Source organism: Panthera tigris, chromosome F3, assembly GCF_018350195.1.
Source record: "Panthera tigris isolate Pti1 chromosome F3, P.tigris_Pti1_mat1.1, whole genome shotgun sequence".
Lineage (NCBI taxonomy): Eukaryota > Metazoa > Chordata > Mammalia > Carnivora > Felidae > Panthera > Panthera tigris.
The window spans coordinates 40512324-40530476 of NC_056678.1; the positions used below are offsets into that span (position 1 = coordinate 40512324).

The 18153-nt window shown below is 52.5% G+C and overlaps 1 protein-coding gene across 1 annotated transcript; it reads right to left on the minus strand.

The window, feature by feature from the left end:
* Positions 1 to 813: 813 nt before the first annotated feature.
* On the minus strand, positions 814 to 6825 carry PHLDA3 (pleckstrin homology like domain family A member 3). Its single transcript, XM_007086556.2, has 2 exons — positions 6000 to 6825; positions 814 to 4765 (listed from the first exon to the last, which is right to left on the minus strand). Exon 1 carries the CDS (start codon positions 6447 to 6449, stop codon positions 6072 to 6074), a length of 378 nt encoding a protein of 125 aa, XP_007086618.2. The 5' UTR covers positions 6450 to 6825; the 3' UTR covers positions 814 to 4765; positions 6000 to 6071.
* Between the last annotated feature and the right edge of the window lie 11328 nt (positions 6826 to 18153).

Here is an 18153-nt window from a genome sequence, read left to right on the forward strand (position 1 = left end):
ATGTGGGGGCCTCTGGGACCAGGCCTGCTGCCACACAGGGTCACATCTACTGAGCTCACAGCCCTTGTCCCTGCAGATGGGGCAGCCCTGTGCCCAGGTCATGAGACAAACGGCATTTGGGGCCAATACAGGCCTGGCCCTCAGCCCAAGATGATTTGTTCCCCTAGATTCCCACTGTACTTTCCCGCTCTGGGTCTCTCCGCTCTTCCAGACCAGTCCTGCCCCAGGACACCCCCTCCCAACCCCCGTGTCCTTTCCTGTAGGGAGACCCACCACTGTTTCAAGGACTGGCTGCGGCCAGCTTCTCCACGAAGCCTCCTCCGTGCCCTGGCACACGGACGTGCTCCCCACTCCCCGGGGCTTACTTCTCCTTTCCCCCAGCTCCCGAGCAACTTTCTCCCAGTGACGCTGTGGGCTCATTCACTCCTTCATTCATTCACTCATCCGGTGAGGACTAATCATCTGGTGTTGGGTTAAAAGCACATGCTAGAGTCCTACTGACCTGGTTGACTCCTCGTTCCCCCACTTCATAGCTGCTGTGTGATTCTGAACAAAGCACTTAACCTCTCTGGGCCTCAGTTTCTTTCTTTCTTTCTTTCTTTCTTTCTTTCTTTCTTTCTTTCTTTCTTTCTTTCTTTCTTTCTTTCTTTCCTTCTTTCTTTCTTTCTTTCTTTCTTGTTCTTTGAGAGAGAAAGAGTGAGAGCATGAGCATGTAGGTGTGAGCAGGGGAGGGGCAGAGGGAGAGGCAGAGAGAATCTCCGCGCTGGGTGTGGAGCCCAGGGCTCAATCCCACAACCGTGAGATCATGACCTGAGCCGAAATCAAGAGCCGGACACTTAACCAACGGAGCCACCCAGGCGCCCCTGGGCCTCAGTTTCTTAACGCAAAACACGGGAGTTATGAGGAACACCTACCTCACAGAGTTGCTGAAGCACGACACGATTCAATAATTGTACGGTTCTTGGATCAATGCTGGGCACAAAGTAAGCACTAATACCGTTTGCCATTATTATCATTAAGAACCTGCTGTGTGCCAGATACTGTGAGATAGCAGGAGTACACAAATGACAGGCACTGGCCACCTAGTACAGCAGGCAGACGAGTAAGCCAGCAATGGAGGGTGAGTAATGGAAAAACTATGAGCATACAGAGGAGAGAGCAGCTACCCAGCCTGGACCGTAGGCAGAGTAGAGGAGGCCCCTCCGAGGTGGTGAGCCAACACTGCAAAAATGTGCAGGAGGAGGTGGGTGCGAAGGCCTGAGAGTGTGAGACAGCCTTTGCCAGCCTGGAATGGGGGCGGCTGCACGCAGGGGCCCTGGCTGTGGGGATCGTGCAGACAGGTGCATTACAAAGGGCCCTGACTGTGGAGAGAGCACCTCCAAGGAGCCTGGACTGCCTCCATCGCAGTGGGCAAGCCCCTGGAAGTTTGAAACAGGAGAATGAATTGCATTCTGGACAGAACACACTAGGGGACCGTGGCATGCGGCCTGGAACAGAGACTGGAGGCCAAACCAGGGCTATGCAGCCTCCCAACCAGCAGCCTGGCACACAGTGGGACACACAGTCTTACCCAGGTCCCTGGGCCTGGTAGGACAACTGCCCACGGCACCTCTCCAGCCCTAACTTCCAGGAAAGGCCAGATTACAGACTTGTAACCAGGATGCCCTACAGATCTAGCCTCACTCCTTCCTGCTACAGTGCCTGCCTGTGGGCTCCAATTCTGGCTCCTTGCGCTCGTCTTCCTTCTCACCCTGGCAACAGGCTCACTCTTGCCAAAGCCTCAGCCCCAGCCTCAGCTCACCCTGACCTGAGCAAGCCCATCCCTTCTCCCCTCTGTCTCCCCACCCCTAGCCTCATAGGACTCCCAGTTGCTGGGCAGGGACTTGCCCTTTCTCATTTTCCCATCGATGACTCACGCATCAGGCAGGGGTGAGGCCGGGGCTGCCGGGCCAGGGGGAGAGAAAGCAGCAGCCCCTCCCTGGCCTCACGGCATCCTCGGGCCCAACCGAGCAGTTTTTCCATCTCATGCATGTCTGCTGGCACTGTCGGGGCCTGTTTGTGCCCCCAAAGAGGCCTTGACCCTACTCTGTGGTCCAGCCAAGCATTCCTAGGGTGAGGGCCTATGATCCATTTTTAGAATCTAGAGTTGCCAGAGCAGCGAAAACACCCCTGAAGTCACAAAGCAGGGTGTCTCCCTCCCCAGCAGGAAGACAAAGACTCCCCAAAGGTCACGTATCTTTAAAAACAACAAAAACAAAAACATAAATTCAGGGTGTAAGGTCCCAATCCCTGTGCTATGACTTCTTGGAGCCTTCGGGAAGCCATGGGACTCTCTTACAAGTGGTAGGAAGTGATCTTCCCCATCGCAACAACCCCCACCTCTATTAATGTATACTGAGGGCCTACTACATTCTAGGGTCTGTGCTAGGGGTTCTAACTGGAGCACACCCATCAGAGGGGCCGGGGCTCTCCCAGCATGGGGAGAAACTGAAGCTGGGTTTGGGCAGGAACGAAAGCACAGGTGGAACCAACAGGGCTGTGTTCCAGAAAGGCAGGGAGTGTCAGAAACCAGAGCCTGCCTCTTCCTCTGCTCTGTGTGCCCCCTGCCCCTGGACACCCCATGCTGGCTGTGCCCCCACTGCCCTTTGCAGCCAGGCTCTCAGAATGATCTGGCAAACACCAGTGAGGCTAACACAGTGCTGGGCAGAGGAGGCAGAGCCCAGCATTCCCCGGATGCTCACACCAGCTCTACAGGCACCAGTTGGCATTTTAGCTCTCTACCAGACTCAGGGCTTCTCGGGGCAGGGTCAGATTGTGTTCCCCGTCTCTGCATCACCAGTGCCAGGCACAGCACTGGCAGAGGAGAGGCATCTAGGAGTACGTATTTGCCTGCATCCACTCCCACCTGCTCCCACTCTCTCACTTCTGAGGGTCTGGATACCTCTTTTCTTTCTTTATGCCTGAATCCCCACCATCAGCAGCCTTTCAGTTCGATTTGAAGAGCAAGGATTCTATTTTAGAGGCCGTCTTATAGAAGAGAGATGCTAACCCTTTCCCATTCACATGGCTCCAACAAAGGGGTGGAGACCCCATCATCTTCTCGCCAACCCCCCCCCCCCAGCCACCCAAGTGTGGTCATCGTCACCATCTTTCTCCCCAAGCCCATGACAGACATCACCAATTGACCACAGCATGCTAGGGGAGCCCAGATCTTGCTCAGCACATACCAGGGGTGGCGTGGAAGATGATGCTTGTTTGCGATGCTGGGACTAAGCTATCCATGAAACAGGGATACAGCCTAATGAGGTAATAAATGAGATATTTGTCAAAACTCTCTTGTAATCTGTAAGTTCTTTGTCACTTGTGAGACGCGGTGCTCGTAGCAGATGAACAAGGTACTCCCGAGGACTCTAAGGTACTGGGACATAGGATGGGGAGGTCTTGGCTGGACAGTAGGAGAAATCTGATGGGGAACGAAACAGGTCAGAAGCACAAAGAGGTTATTAAAGAGACTTCAAATTGTTGAAGGGGGCTACACAGCCCCCTCGTTCCTTCTGGAGACTCTGAAGTAGGCCACTGCTTTGCCACAGGGAAGGCCAGACGTGGTGGGCAATGGAGGAAAGGAGGGCAGAGTAAACTGCTGACCACAACATGGAAAGATCTCGAGGGTTACCCGATGAGTTTCTGTGTAACTCAGGCAGCTATTTCTCTGTACTTCAGCTTTTCCCGTGCTGTAATCATTCCTTTTAAACCATCCAGCAAGGAATACTTACTGCATAAATGTATGAAGCCTGAGTATATAAATGACAGGGCGACCAACTCTGCTCAGAAAGCGGAGCCACCTCCCAGGATGGCAGGGGCGGCATGGCCTTCTGGAAAAGCAGCTACATAGACTGAGTTGGCCAGTAGAACATCCCTCAGTCCAGGCCTTACGGTCCCTCCTTCCTAGGACCGCTGAGGTCGTGCCTCCTAGGGCTGCAGTGTCTCTCCCCACCCAGGCCGGAGATCTCAGAATGGGTTATGGAGTGGAGAAGCGGGGGTAGGAGAGGGATGCTCCAAGCACTGGGTCTTTGTGGGCAAAGAACTCCATTCAGCAAACAGTGTGGTCACTGCCCTTTGCGGGGACTCTTCATTTTGGGATAGGCATGAAATGGTAATGGCCAAACCCCCACCCCACCCCCACCACTTCCAGGCCTAGCACCACAGTGGGGGGGAAGATGGGCAGGAGGTGGGGGGCGAAGTGTGCAAAGAAAAGGCCTGGATGGGTGGGGGTCCCAGAAGGACCTAAGCAGCAGGAGACCCTCAAGTGCGGGCCTCAGGGCCCATCAGCTCCCCCCACCAAGGTGAGTCCAGAAGTGATGCCAGGCTGGTTCCTCCCCGGGGTACCAGGCTGGCCTCCTGAGTCCTGAGGCACTGGCTTGGCACCCCATGGGGAAATGTCCTCCTCGCGGCATGGCACAAGCTGGGGACTAACAACAGTCTGCAGCCAGATGATGGGGCCGCTGAGGGGAGGGTGCTTGGATGCCAGCTCTCCATCACCATCTGTACGTCAGGCTGTGGCTGCAAAGCCCTGAGCTGGGAATGTCCGGAGACTCTGAGAGTGTCCAGGGGCTGAATCTTCATCCTCAGCCCCACATGGCCTTCTGCCCTCCTCCCCGGGCCCCATCCATTCCTTCAGCTCCAGCGTCTCCTCCACGTGACCATGACTTCCGTCTCGACATATGGAGCACAGTCACGCTCCCATGAGCCAAAAGGGGCAGGAGAGCTGGCAAGAAAGAAGAGCAGTCAGGGCAGGGGCAGACACTGAGGTAAGTATCCACAATGAGCTGCTTTCCAGCAGAGCTTTCCGACCTTCTCCACATCAGGAGAAAGGTAGAAAATAGTATTTGTACAACACACTGTGATCAGGGGAGGAAACTGCTTCCTCCGAGTCCCCCTGAGGCCTGAGGGATCAATATGGACCAGTTCTCAGTACAGCAGGTCTCTCTCCCTCTCGGCTAACCCTCACTACAGTCAACAGGAGGGTCAAAGGGGTATAGGACCCCGGGTGGGGCTCCAGGCTCACCGGGACTCTCCCTGGCAAGGTGGAGAACTGCGGGGCTGGAGGGGGAGATGGTATGAGAGGGGATATAGGTTTCCACCGGAGAAATGAAAACCTGAGTGGTATAATTCCGTCCTCGGCCCTACTCGTGGTTCCCACGGGGAGGGAGTGGCATCTGGGGAAGAGGGCACAGGGCTGGGAGCCAGGGCTTCTAGGTTCTATTCCTGGTCCCTCCCCTGGGCCTTCCTGACCACAAATCCGCCCCTCACCCCCTGCCCTACTGCTCAAGGAGGATTAAGACATCACAAATAACAAATCATGACCCCATCCTGCACCCCTCCACCCACCCTGCCCCAATGCCCCACCCCCTTCTCCAGCTTCTCCTCTTCTGGCCCAGCTGGGCATTGGCTGGCACTCAGAGGCAGGCGGACAGGCCCATTCCCCCTTGGTATCGGTGGCCTGGCCTCTGGCCTGGCCTGCCCACCCTCCAACACCTCTGGTCTGCCAGCAGCTCAGCCCTAGGACCCGATATCCACTGTCAAGAATGGGTAGTGGAGCCCTGGCCCAGCCTAGTCAAACCCTCCCCCTAAGGGCCCACCTTGGGAGCTGGGTTCTGTTCCCAATGACTCTGCTAACTGAAGGAGACTGTCTTTCTGCTGGAAAGCCTTAAGGGAATGCGCAGGCCAGCCTCCCTCCACCAGAGCCAGGGCAGAACCAACCTGCAGGGAGGCCCATCCCACCATCTTCCTCTCTGTTACCTGGGGCACATCCGACCCTCCTGCCTGGGGCCCCAGGGGAAAGTCCAGCTCTTGGCCTCCCTTGCTCAGACTCCTAAGCTCCTACTCCCTGTCGGCCCAGGGTCGTTCAGCTTTGACGTGGAATGCTGGTGGGAGTCCCCCATTTTCTCCATAGGGGAAAGAGAAGGAGAGAAAGGAGGGTTCAGTCTCCAGGGGCCTACCTGACTTGACCTCCGTACACCACGTGGTGGGGAGGGTGCGGAGCATGAAGGTAAGATGGCAAGTTGTGCGGTTTAGGACACGAGGGTCCCGGCCCCGAGGCTCTGCCTGGCCCGCACAGTCTGGATTGCCTGCTGGTTCTTGAACTTGACCAGGCCCAGGGTGATCTGGGCGTTCCAGCCAGGATCCTCGAGGGGGCAGCGGAAGTCGATCTCGCCGCCTCCCTCGGTCACCAGCGTGAAATAGATGTGGCGCCCGGTGCTCTCCACGCATTCCACGGCCTTGATGCGGGCGAAGCTGAGCTCCTTGGGCCGGCCGCCGGTGCCCTTGGCCTCGAAGAGCTGCAGCCCGCGCTCGGTGAGCACACAGCGCTTCCGCTTCCACAGCTGCAGCAGCCCGCCGCTGCGCTTCTCCAGCACGCCCTCCTTGAGCACAGTCGCCGCCGCCGTCATGGGCGCCCAGACGTCCCGGGAAAAGTGCAGGCTGCGGTGGGCGCTGCGCCCTCCCCGGCTCGGCAGCGACGGATTCTGGCGCCCGGGGCCGGCTGGCCGCGCGCCCTGCCACCTGCGCCCCGGCTGTCCGGTGCGCCCGCCGCGCAGTCCTCGGGCCACCGCCGTCCGCTCGGCGCCCGCAGCCCCGCTCCGGCCCCTCCGCCGCCCCGCGCGAGCTGCCCCGCCCGGCCACTGCCCGGTGCCCCGGTGGCTTCCCGGTCCGAGAGCCCGGCTGCGCACTGGCACCACGCTCGCCCGCTGGCTCCGCTGGGCTCTGCCTGCGCGCTGGGCGGCAGCTCGAGGGATGTGCCCTTACATGTTCCTCCACTCGCCTCCTGCGCCGCCCGCCGCGCATTCCTGCCCCGGCGGGCCCTCCCCCCCCGCGCCGCGCACCCGGCGGGGCAGGGCTCCAGGGGGCGGGGCCGCGGCGGGGGCTCGGGCACTCACTGGAGGCGCTGGGCGCCGGGCGGGGACGGCTGGTACCGACAGGGGGGCTGCTTACCCAGCAGCCGTAACCTCGTGGCCTGCCGTGTGCCGCTTCTTGGAACCACAACTCCTCCAGGCCTCGGACGCAGGGGATCGTGGAGGGGCGGGGGTAGGGAGCGGCTCCTACTTTGAGAGGGTCGCTGCTGGTGAGAGGGGGTAGCTCTGTGGTCGCGCAGTGCACCCGTTGGGACTTGCATAGTGGGCGTCAGACATCTGCTGGACGTTTCCCAGGCCGCGGGAGCCCTGGCCCCCCAGCCTGAGCCCCTTCTCCTAGTTTGGCCGGCTCCCCTTTGGCACGAGGACGATCTTGGGGTGGGGGGTGGGGGCTAGGGATCAAGCCTCTGTTGGGTTCCCTCCCCTTCTGCTGCCCAGCTGTCTCTGCGTGGGCGACCCACCCCTCCTACTCTTACCCACATCTCCAGCTCGGGGAGAAGGGTAGAGAAAAGCCAGGGCGAACTGAGCAGAGAGAAAACCTGAGGTCGCTCAGCCTCTCTGTGGTAGCGGAGAGGGGACCCCATCGTGATCTGGAGAGGTCACTTCCTGCAGTGTTCTTCGTGGCACACACTTGGAGACGCCCGTCGCTCAGCCCACGTGGGCCACCCGTGGCCAGCCCACGTGGACTGACCATGCCTGGAGTTAGCTGCTAGCCTGTTTGTTGCAGACCCTCCGCGGATTCCAGCAGCCTCTCTCCGCCATCCTAAGAGAACGCGCTTCCCCAGGATTCCTCGCTGAAGGGGGATGGGGAGGGAGAAGGCTTCCCTCCCTTTTTGGCCTTAAGGGCTTTGCGCTGAGTTGAAAGCCCTGCAGTGTTGGGTTCAGACCTCAACCCTTCCTCCTTGACTGCTGTGTCCCCGCCCACCTTGGGCAGCTCCATTAGCCTCCTAAAATTTCCTCATTTGTCAAATGGAAAGATTTATTCATTCTTAGTTCATGAAGCTCTGATGAATAAGTTAGATAACATTTGTGAAAGCCCCAAATCCGGGCCTGGCAACTCTGAGTCCCAGTGAAATGTTATTCCCCCACCTCCCCCCACTTCTATTGCCTTCAGAGGAGGATGGGGACCCGGAGAGTAGGCCAGGCACAGGAAGATGGGGCCTCTAGGTCCTAATTCTGCCTGGTCTTGGTCAGCTCCTCCAGGCCCACAGTTTCATAAGGGCCTATTCATTGACATGTTAATAATAGAGTATTATGGGAATAATAATATGTAGTAATGACAGTAATAAGACCTCTTTGTACCCACACCCTGTTTCCATCCTCCTGCCCATTGATGTGGAGCTTGATGGGCACAAAGAGGGTCCAGTGTAGAGGGGAGGGGTGCCCCAAGTCAGGAGGTGGAGGAAGGCAGCTGTCAGTGTCCCACCACAGCTCTACAGCCCCATGTGCTGCAGGAGCACCCACGCCCCAGGACAGCTAACTCCTAACCTGCAGAGTACCCCCCCCGCCCCCGCCCCCGCCCCGGGGAGAGGAAGTGGCCAGCATCACGAGGAAAGAGAAGCAGCCAAGATAGGTGTCTCCTGAGACACAGAGGGCAGCAACAGAGAAAGCTCGAAAGTACCCACAGTCCTGTCTTAGGGACCCCCAAAGTCTCTGTCTGCCAGCCATGCCCTCACATGGCTTCTCTCGCCAGCCCACACCCCCCCCCCCCACACACACACCTGCTCCATAAGAATCTCCCGAGTCCAACAACCTGGCATAGTCCCACCATGATCCAAAGCTCTATCTAGGAGGAAACAAGGCTCTAGACCAGGCTGCTAACCTGCTCCTCGCTCCGTTTTGTCTCTATCGCTTCCTCCTCTCCCTACCCTGAGCCTGGAACTCACTGATTCACTCTCCAGTTTCAGGTTAATTCACAAAGGTACACGTTTTTAAACTTTAAGGCTCCTCGTGTTTTTTATTCTCTTGATAAATTGGTATTGTTATTATTATTGTGCTCGTTTTCCTGATGAGGAAAGTGAGCTCAGAGAGGTCAGGCAACCTACAGTAGGTCACCCAGCTCTGTAGATGACAAAGCTGGGAAGATAACACATGGTAGCTAAGAGGACCCAGGATCTTGTGATGACACCACCCTGCCTCTGTATAATCATCTGAGTACCCGGGGTCCTTTTTTACACATGACCCAGCCACCCACACTTTCCTCTTTGGTGTACCGGGTGGAGTGGTACCAAGTGTTCGGACACAGGAGAAAGGGCAAAAAAGACAGGAACACTGGATAGCAAGAGTGAGTGGGTAAAGAGGAAGCCAGAGGCGGAAATTCAGTATGGCATACTCTATTGCTGGAAAGGTCTTTACCAAGTAAACAACCAGTTCCCGACGCCACCTCTCCTCGGTGTCCTGTGTAGGTCTTACTGGGAGTCCTATCCTCCGATCTCATGACCTCTTGGGAAGAGAGGAGGTGACTCATTCTAAATCCTTCCCCAGAATTGGCATTCTGCCTGGTAGCCCCATTTGAGAGATGCCTGGGCCCAAGTAACCCAATTTGGTGCATCAGGAGGATCAATAAGCATTCTAGAGCCAGGGGAGCAGGGCTGGGCTGGGGAGGCTCATGTTGGTGCTCCCCTCCTGCCAGAGTATCCCTATGCTGCCCCTGGGAATTGGACCTCTAACTTAGCCTTCCTGGGGCACTCAGTTGGGGGCAGTGCTGGGCCCCGGAGATGCTCACTCAATTCTTGTGGGCTTGTTTACCCTACACGGGACTGCTGGACAGAATGTCCCTGGTTGCAGCCCAAAGCTGGCTCCGCCCTCTGCCCAGCCCAAAGGAAAGCTGATCTGCACTGTCAGGCAGTCTGAGTCCAGCTGGAACGGGCTAGACTACAAAATGGCCCCAGGGAATAGTGTGCTAGAAATGCTCCAGCTAGGTCTGAGCCATCCCTGGTGGGGAGGAGGAAGCCCTGGATCCACTTGGTGGCGACCCAGGACAGGATGGAATGGCAGATGGGAATAAGGTGGGACAGAGGCCAGAATGGGACCCAGAGGGACATAAAAAGTAACATGGCTTCTTGTTTTCTACAATATTTACTTAATCTTATAAATTGTTTAGTGGTCATCAATTGTTCCACTCAATCTATAGGAAAAGCATCAAAGATCATTCTACTTACAAAATAGAATTTCTATTAACACTATAAAAATTGGGGCGCCTGGGTGGCTCAGTCAGTTAAGTGTCCGACTCTTGGTTTCAGCTCAGGTCATGATCTCACGGTTTGGAATTTCGAGCCCAGCATCCGGTTCTGCGCTGACAGTGCGGAGCCTGCTTGGCATTCTCTCGCCTCTCTCTCAGCCCCTCCCCTGCTCTCGCTCTCTCTCTCTCTGTCTCAAAATAAATAAATAAACTTTTAAAACAAGGGACTTAAAAAACAAAGTTAAAAAAAAAAAACACTGTAAAACTTGTAAAACGGAAGTAAGATCATGTCACTCCTTTTCCTGCAATCTACCAGAGCCTTTCATCTCTGAGTAAAGCCCCTCTCCTGCTGGTTTTCTCTCTATAGCACATACCGCCATCTAACATTCTTAATGTTTTTCTTATTTGTTATCTATCCCCTCTACTAGAATGTAAGTTCTGTGCCAGCAGGGAATTTTATCCTGTTTTCTTCATTCCTTGTGGCTCTAGCACCTAGAATGTTGCCCAGTACACAGTAGGGCCTCAGTAAATCATTGTTGAATGAGTGAACGAAATGGTAATGGAACTGACAAAAATTGGGAGCTGGAGAAAGGAGACTGTAGTAGTTTCCTTTTCTTTCATTACAAGGAGTCAATAACTGCTATCTAGTGTTAATGAACTAACAGAGAGAGGTCTAAGTACATTATTTAAAAGAATTATGGTAAGGGGTGCCTGGATGGCTCAGTCGGTTGAGCGTCCAACTCTTGATTTCTGCTCAAGACATGGTCTCCACGGGTTCATGAGATCAAGCCCTTTGTCGGGCTCTGTGCTCACAGGGAGGAGCCAGCTTGGAACTCTCTCTCTCCTCTCTCTCTGCCCCTCTCCTCTCTCTCAAAATAAACAAATAAACATTCAAAAAAGAATTATGATAACCCCTAGATGGTCATAGGGAATGTTTAGGGAGAGACTGTTCTGGATGACATTGTAATGGTGGATACACGACATTATGCATTTGTCTAAGCCCATAAAACTGTGTAACACCAAGAGTAAACTTAATGTAAACTATGAACTTTAGTTGTAGTAAATATATTAACATTAGTTCCTTTGCTATCATAAATGTACCACACTAATGCAAGATGTCAATAACAGGGGAAACTATGGGGGCAAGGAGAGATACGTAGGAATTCAGTACTATCTGATCAATTTTTCTGTAAATGTAAACCTGGTCTAAAAACCAAGTCTGTTATTTAAACAAACAAAAATAAATGGTTAACCGTAGTTCCTCTGGGAAAAGACAAGGAGAGAAGATAAAGACTTTTGCTTTTTCATTGGTCATCATTCTGTACAGCTTGATTTTATTTATTTATTATTTTCTTACTATATACATGTTTTGCTTCTCTTTCTTTTTTTTAATGTTTATTTGTTTTTGACAGAGAGACAGAGTGTGAGCGGGGGAGGGGCAGAGAGAGAGGGAGACACAGAATCCGAAGCAGGCCCCAGGCTCCAAGCTGGGGCTCGAACTCACAGACCACGAGATCATGACCTGAGCCAAAGTCAGACGTTCAACTGACTGAGCCACCCAGGTGCCCCAATCTCTCTCTTTTTTTTTAAAGCAGGCTTCATGCCCAGCAGTGCTTGAACTCATGACCCTCCGACCAAGACCTGAACTGAGATCAGGAGTCAGACGCTTAACCGACTGAGCCACCCAGGCACCCCGATGTTTTGCTTCTCTTAAAAATCCAGTTAAATGCACAATACACAGATGTTCATACACAGTGGAGCAGTTAACAATAATGAAACAGATCTATAGCTCTTAACAGAGAGAGATATCTAAAATATGTTGTTTTGCAGGGAAAACATTTCAGTACAGTGAGCGTCAGAAGGTGTAGAATACGATCCCAAATGAACAAAAAGTTTGTGTCTCTCTGTGGTACAGGTTTTATCTGGAAGGATTCACACCAATATGTTGCCTATGGAATCTCCAGGATGTGGATCAACAGCATGAATACGCTTGTTACTTTATAAGCATGTTCCTACAGGCATTCTCTGTTTTATTGCACTTCACAGATATTGTGCTTTTTACCGGTTGAAGGTTGGTAGCAACCTGCATCGAGCAAATCTATTTGCACCATTTTCCTGACAGCATTTCCTCACTTTGTGTCTCTGTGTCACCTTTTGGCAATTCTCGCAATAGTTCAAACTTTTCCGTCATTATTGTATTTGTTATGCTGATCTGTGATCAGTGATTACAGCTCAATGAAAGCTCAGATGATAATATGTTTTAGCAATAAAATGTTTTTGAATTGAGGTGTCTGTACAGTATCTTTTTGGACATAATGCTGTTGCACACTTAATGGACTACATACAGTACAGTGTAAACACAACATTTAAAAAATTGTTTTAATGTTTATTTACTTTTGAGAGAGAGAGAGACAGACAGACAGACAGACAGACATAAGGGGGAGGGGGAGAGAGAGAGAGGGAGACACAGAATCCGAAGCAGCCTCCAGGCCCTGAGCTGTCAGTACAGAGCCCGACGTGGGGCTCGAACCCACGAACCGCGAGGTCATGACCTGAGCCGAAGCCGGACACCCAACCATCTGAACCACCCAGGCGCCCCTAAACACAACTTTTATGTGCACCGGGACATCAAAAAATTCATTTGATTCGCTTTATTGCAACATATGCTTTATTGCAGTGGTCTGGAGCCCAGCCCACAATATCTCCAAAGCTGTGCTTGTATATGGTTTGGATGTCACACGCACACATGTATTGCACATATTTTAAAAATAAAACAAAAACACAGGGCTGGCTTGAAAGCAAGGGCCAGTTTGGAGATGTAAATGGTAGTCACTGGCCACAAGATTTCTCCAGGGTCAGCGGGGCCTTCTGGAGTGGGCCATGTACACCACAGCAGAGCAGCCGGGGGGCTGAGCCGTGGGGCTGAGCCTCTCCTATATCTGCGCTTCCCTTGCCCTTTCCCTACCCTGGAAAACACAGAAATAGGCAGGTGTCCCCACAGGCCCCTAGGCACCTGCCTCATTGTCCCCTAGTCACTGGAAATGGAAGGCTCATCTAGGCTGCCTGGGTTTGACCCCTAGTAAGGAAGAGGTGGTGCGGTGTAGACAAGTACTTCTCAGACTCTAATGTGCAAACAGATCACCTGGGGCTCTTACAAATGCGGATTCTGATTCAGTAGGTCCGGGATGGGATCTGCGATTTTGCATTTCTAGAAGCTTCTATGTAACATTGATGCTGCTAGTTCCTTTGAACATCCAGGGTCTAGAGCAGTGGTTCTCAAAGTGCGGTAGCAGCATCAGCATCACCTGCGAACTTGCTAGAAATATAGATTCTAGGCTCGACTCCAGACCTACCAGAAATTCTGGGTTTGGGGCCCAGCAATCTGTGTTTTAATGAGCCTTCCGCATGATTCTGATGCATATGAAAGTGTGGGAGTGTTACGTGCAGAGGAAGGAGCACTCAGTCAGGAGTCAGGGCACCGGTGTGATAGCCCCAGCTCTGTAACACCTTGGACAAGTCCATCTCAGTTTCCTTGCGCATCTTGTCTAGCTTGTGTCAGATCTGCAAGAAAGCCTGGTTAGTGTACATGGAACTAACTATGGAACATCTATACTGGTTGTCTTCCCTTTAGGTAAGACAAAAAGAGCATTGCTACTTCCTCTCAACCTCCACATTCTCAGATGCAGCTGGTCAGGCAGCTCCTGATCACTTAGATGACACAGGAAAATGGGTTTGCCCACAGCCCTGCTCCTCCCTCCCCTCCTCCCTCTGGTTTCTGCACACACCCTCCAGTCCACAGGTCCCTCCCCGCCCTCCTCTCCCTGGGAGACCCACCTCCCCCAGCTGACCTCTCCCCAGACTTATCCTGACCTGCCTGCACCCCTTTGATGTAGAGTCCTTTGTTCTAGAGCTTTGGGGTTTCCTCGGATCTCCCCGTTTCTCTAAAGGGAAACAGAAGAAAAAACTGATCAAGGCTTCGAGTCTAACGACTTGGGTTTTATGGGCACCATTGCAACAGACATCAAGTGGGTAGCAACCCTGCAGCCGACCCGCCCAGGCTTGCTCCTGGGCCTGGCTCTCTCGGTGGAAATCCCCTCCCACGCTCAGCCCTTTAACCACTTTCCAGCCCAATAACTTTCCTGATTCACCAGGGATCCCTTTCGTCTTGAGAGCGGCCAGTAACCCCCTCTCGGATGGGGCCGAGTCTGGACTTGAAGGCATTTGATCCCATCTTGGGTCTGGCAGAGATTGGACTTGTGGGCCTGGGCTTCAGGTTGGGGCCTGCAGAATCTTCCCTTTTCCCACGTCGTTCCGGCATCTGGGTGCCCATGTTGTCGGAGCGAAGGGGCTGCCCTGGAGTGACCCTTGTCCTTGGGAACAATGGGCTGAAGAGCAAGGACAGCAGAAGACTGGCTGATGCCCAGGGATATAGTGGTTGAGACCTGCCGGCAAGAGCTGGGCAAAACTGTACACATCAATTGCTTTCTATTTCATGGCTTTCGTTTCCTGTTCTTTTTAACAAGAATAATGTGCTTCAAGTGCAATTAATATTTGAATGCATTTTTGTAGCAAAAAAAATTCAAAATATGTACAGTATCTTTTCATCGCCCTTCCTGTGCCCCCAACCCCATAGACAATGGTCACTGAGCTTGGCAGAGGTTGTGCCAGACATTTGTCTTGACCTCACACACATTTGCACCCAGGTTATTTTAAAACGGTGTCGTCATCAGTAATGGCAGAGGTTGGTTGGACAATTCATAAGTCCCCTGCCAGTCCCCTGACATTTTCTGCATTTGTGGGTGGCTCTTCTCTCTCCTCCTAAAGAGCAACCATTCATGGGATCTCACTAAAATTATGCCACGGATGTGGGGGGTTGGGGGAACTCATAGAAGAGAAAAGGATGGAGGGAAAGGTAATATCACAGGGTCAACAGTTCCTTCTGTGAGAGGGAATTATAGATACTGGCTTTTTTTTTTTTTTTTTTCCCTGCTTGCCCTTGATTTTCAAATGTTTCATAGTGAGTGATTATGAATTTTCATGAGTATTACTTGGATCATTGAGAAGTTCCTATGTAGTGCCATTATCAAGATCAGGCAGGAGAAGGCAGTGAGGTGTCCAGCCTGGGACTGGGGTCAAGAAGTTAACCAATGGCTCAGGGTAGAGGGGTGTAGAGGGGCTGAGGGAAGGGAGGGAAGTTCCTGGTATGTTCTTGAACATAATCTACTGGGAGATTCATGGAAAGGAACACCACAGTAAGTCCTATCAGATGTGAAGTCAGTGTTTTACAAGCCACACTCTGGGCTAGGCACTAGGGACACAATGGTGAATGAGTGGATCACACTTCTCTTTTTAATGGGGACTGGTAAAACAGGGGGAGGTGGAGCTCACATCCTTAGGGAAGCCCCTCCCACCTTCAGGAAGAGGATTTCCCTCCTATTGAAGAGGTAAGCATTAGTTGTTTGACAGGCCACAACCTTGACTTTGTAGACATACGGACCCCCAGTACTGGATACAGTCTACCGAAGGTGTTATCCCCATGTCATAGCTGATAGGAGTACGCATATCAGTCAGGATGGGCTAGGCTATGGGTCACTAACAAATTCCCCCCAAATCCCCAGTACGGATTCCAAACACACATTCTCAGGCCCCACCCAGTCCGGCTGAATCAGAATCTCTAGGATGGGGCTGGGAATCTATTTTAAAAGCTTCCCCCTAGGGATTCCTGGGTGGCTCAGTCAGTTCAGCTTCCAACTTCAGCTCAGGTCATGATCTCACCGTTCCTGAGTTCGAGTCCCACGTCGGGCTCTGTGCTGACAGCTTGGAGCCTGGAGCCTGCTTTAGATTCTGTGTCTCCCTTTCTCTCTGCCCCTCCCCCACTCATGCTCTGTCTCTCTCTCTCTCTAAAATAAACATTAAAAAAAACCTTTTTTTAATTAAAAAAATAGGGGTGCCTGGGTGGCTTAGTCGGTTGAGTGTCCAACTTCAGCTCAGATCATGATCTTGTTGTTCATGAGTTCGAGCCCCACGTCAGACTCTATGCTGACAGCTCAGAGCCTGGAGACTGCTTCGGATTCTGTGTCTCCCTTTCTCTCTGCCCCTCCCCAACTCGTGCTCATGCGCTCTCTCTCTCTCTCTCTCTCTCTGTCTCAAAAATAAATAAGCATTAATAATAATAATGATAATAAAACAAAATTAAATCAATAAAAGCCTCCCCCAATTCAGGGGAGGCTCTGCTCACTGTGGCACTCACAGATCCAGATCGACAGAGGCTCTGTCTTGATACGTTTGGTCATTTGTAAATGGGCGTAATGATAGCACCTATGTCTCAGGGTTACTGTAAGGATTAAGTGAATTAATACATGTAAGGTCTTCAAATAAGCTACGGCACATAATAAATACAAGAGATGGAAAAAATGATAACTTTCTGTGACAGGGAAAAGGGAAAGAATGGCATCCACAGTGAGTCCTAAAGAGTTCTGCCCACGGGTGACACAAATTACTTCTCACCTTAAGTTAGGGGCCAGAGCAAGCCACACGGCTACATCTAACTTCAGAAGAGGATAAGTGTAACCCTATCATGTGCCCAGAAGATGGGGAGTGTCTGTAAAGAGCAGTGTGGCCACCATGGACCCGTTGGTGTCCTCAGGAGGCAGGGCCATGAGGCAAGGTGTCCAGGGACTTCCCTTCACTCCTTGATTAGAGAGAATCAACGCCCCGCCCCGGCCCAGCACCAAGCCCTTGAACCCTCTGGAGGAATCAGGTTGAGGTCAACAGAGTGGAACTGTAAAAGGTTCAGGGCAGATGCTTCAGCAAAGTCACCAAGGGCTTGTCTGGGCATGAAAAATGCCCACTAAGGGCTTTATTTATCGTAATCTACTTCCTGAATTTCCATGGCCTTTGGGGCGAGTCTTCCTAGGCCCATAAACTTGGAACATCAGAGCTGGGTGGGTCCCCTAGAACCTGGCAGCTCAAGTGTGGTCCCGGGATCAGCAGCAACACCACCTTCCCCTGGGAGCTTGTGACAGAATCTCAGGCCCCACCCCAAACTACTGAATTATAATCTGCATTTGAACAAGATCCTCAGGAGATTTGCGTGCACCTTAAAGCCTGAGAGGCACTTCACTAGAATTAATTCAGGCCAACATCTTCATTTCACAGAGAGGCCGACACCCAGAGGGGAGGAGGGCGGCTCAAAGTGACACAGCTGGTTCCAATCTTGGCTCCAGAGCTTGCCAGTGATTTTGTGCAAGTCGCTTAAAAATTCACTGCATCTCAGTTTCCTCTTCTATGCTAAAGGGATTATATAACTCCTTCATAGTGCTGACGTAGGAATCAACTAAGACGACATTAAGACCACTGCCAGCACATAGTACGTGCTCGGTACATGGGAGCTATTGCTATGGTCCTAACTCACTGTTCTGACACCACACCTCGTACCTCCTGGCACATGCAGTTTCTTCTAAAAGAAGGAGGAGCAGGGGATGGGACCCAGCTGCTTGTGTCTATATCCTGCTCTGCCATTTGACCTTGAGCCCAGTTCCTCAATTGTTCTTTGGTTCCTGGCTTCAGTTAGATCATTCATAAGTGGATATAATGATGGCACCTACTTCACAGGCTTATTGTGAGGATTAAATGAATGAATACGTTTAAGGTCTCCAAATAGGCTATGGCACATAGTAAATGAGCGAGATGAATGAATGATACCTCTAAAGGGTCCAAAAGAGGCGATCTAGATTGGATGGAGCCAGGCCCCGGGTAGGGTAAGGGTCTTTCTCAGAGGGAGTTGCTTCTGCTTTGGCCCCCAGGCCTATGGCAAGTCCCCAGTCTGCTTCTCTGGCCCCTGGACAGCCCCCAACCCCTGGCTGGGTTTTTCTTTCTTTTCTTTCTTTCTTTCTTTATATTTTTTAATGTTTATTTATTTTTGAGAGAGACAGACAGACAGAATGAGAGCAGGGGAGGGGCAGAGAGAGGGAGAGACACAGAATCTGAAGCAGGCTCCAGGCTCTGAGCTGTCAGCACAGAGCCCGATGTGGGGCTTGAACTCACAAACAGTGAGATCATGAC

Excerpts from the sequence above, each read along its gene's own strand:
- PHLDA3 (XM_007086556.2), bottom strand. The coding sequence starts at position 6,449 with ATGACGGCGGCGGCGACTGTGCTCAAGGAGGGCGTGCTGGAGAAGCGC.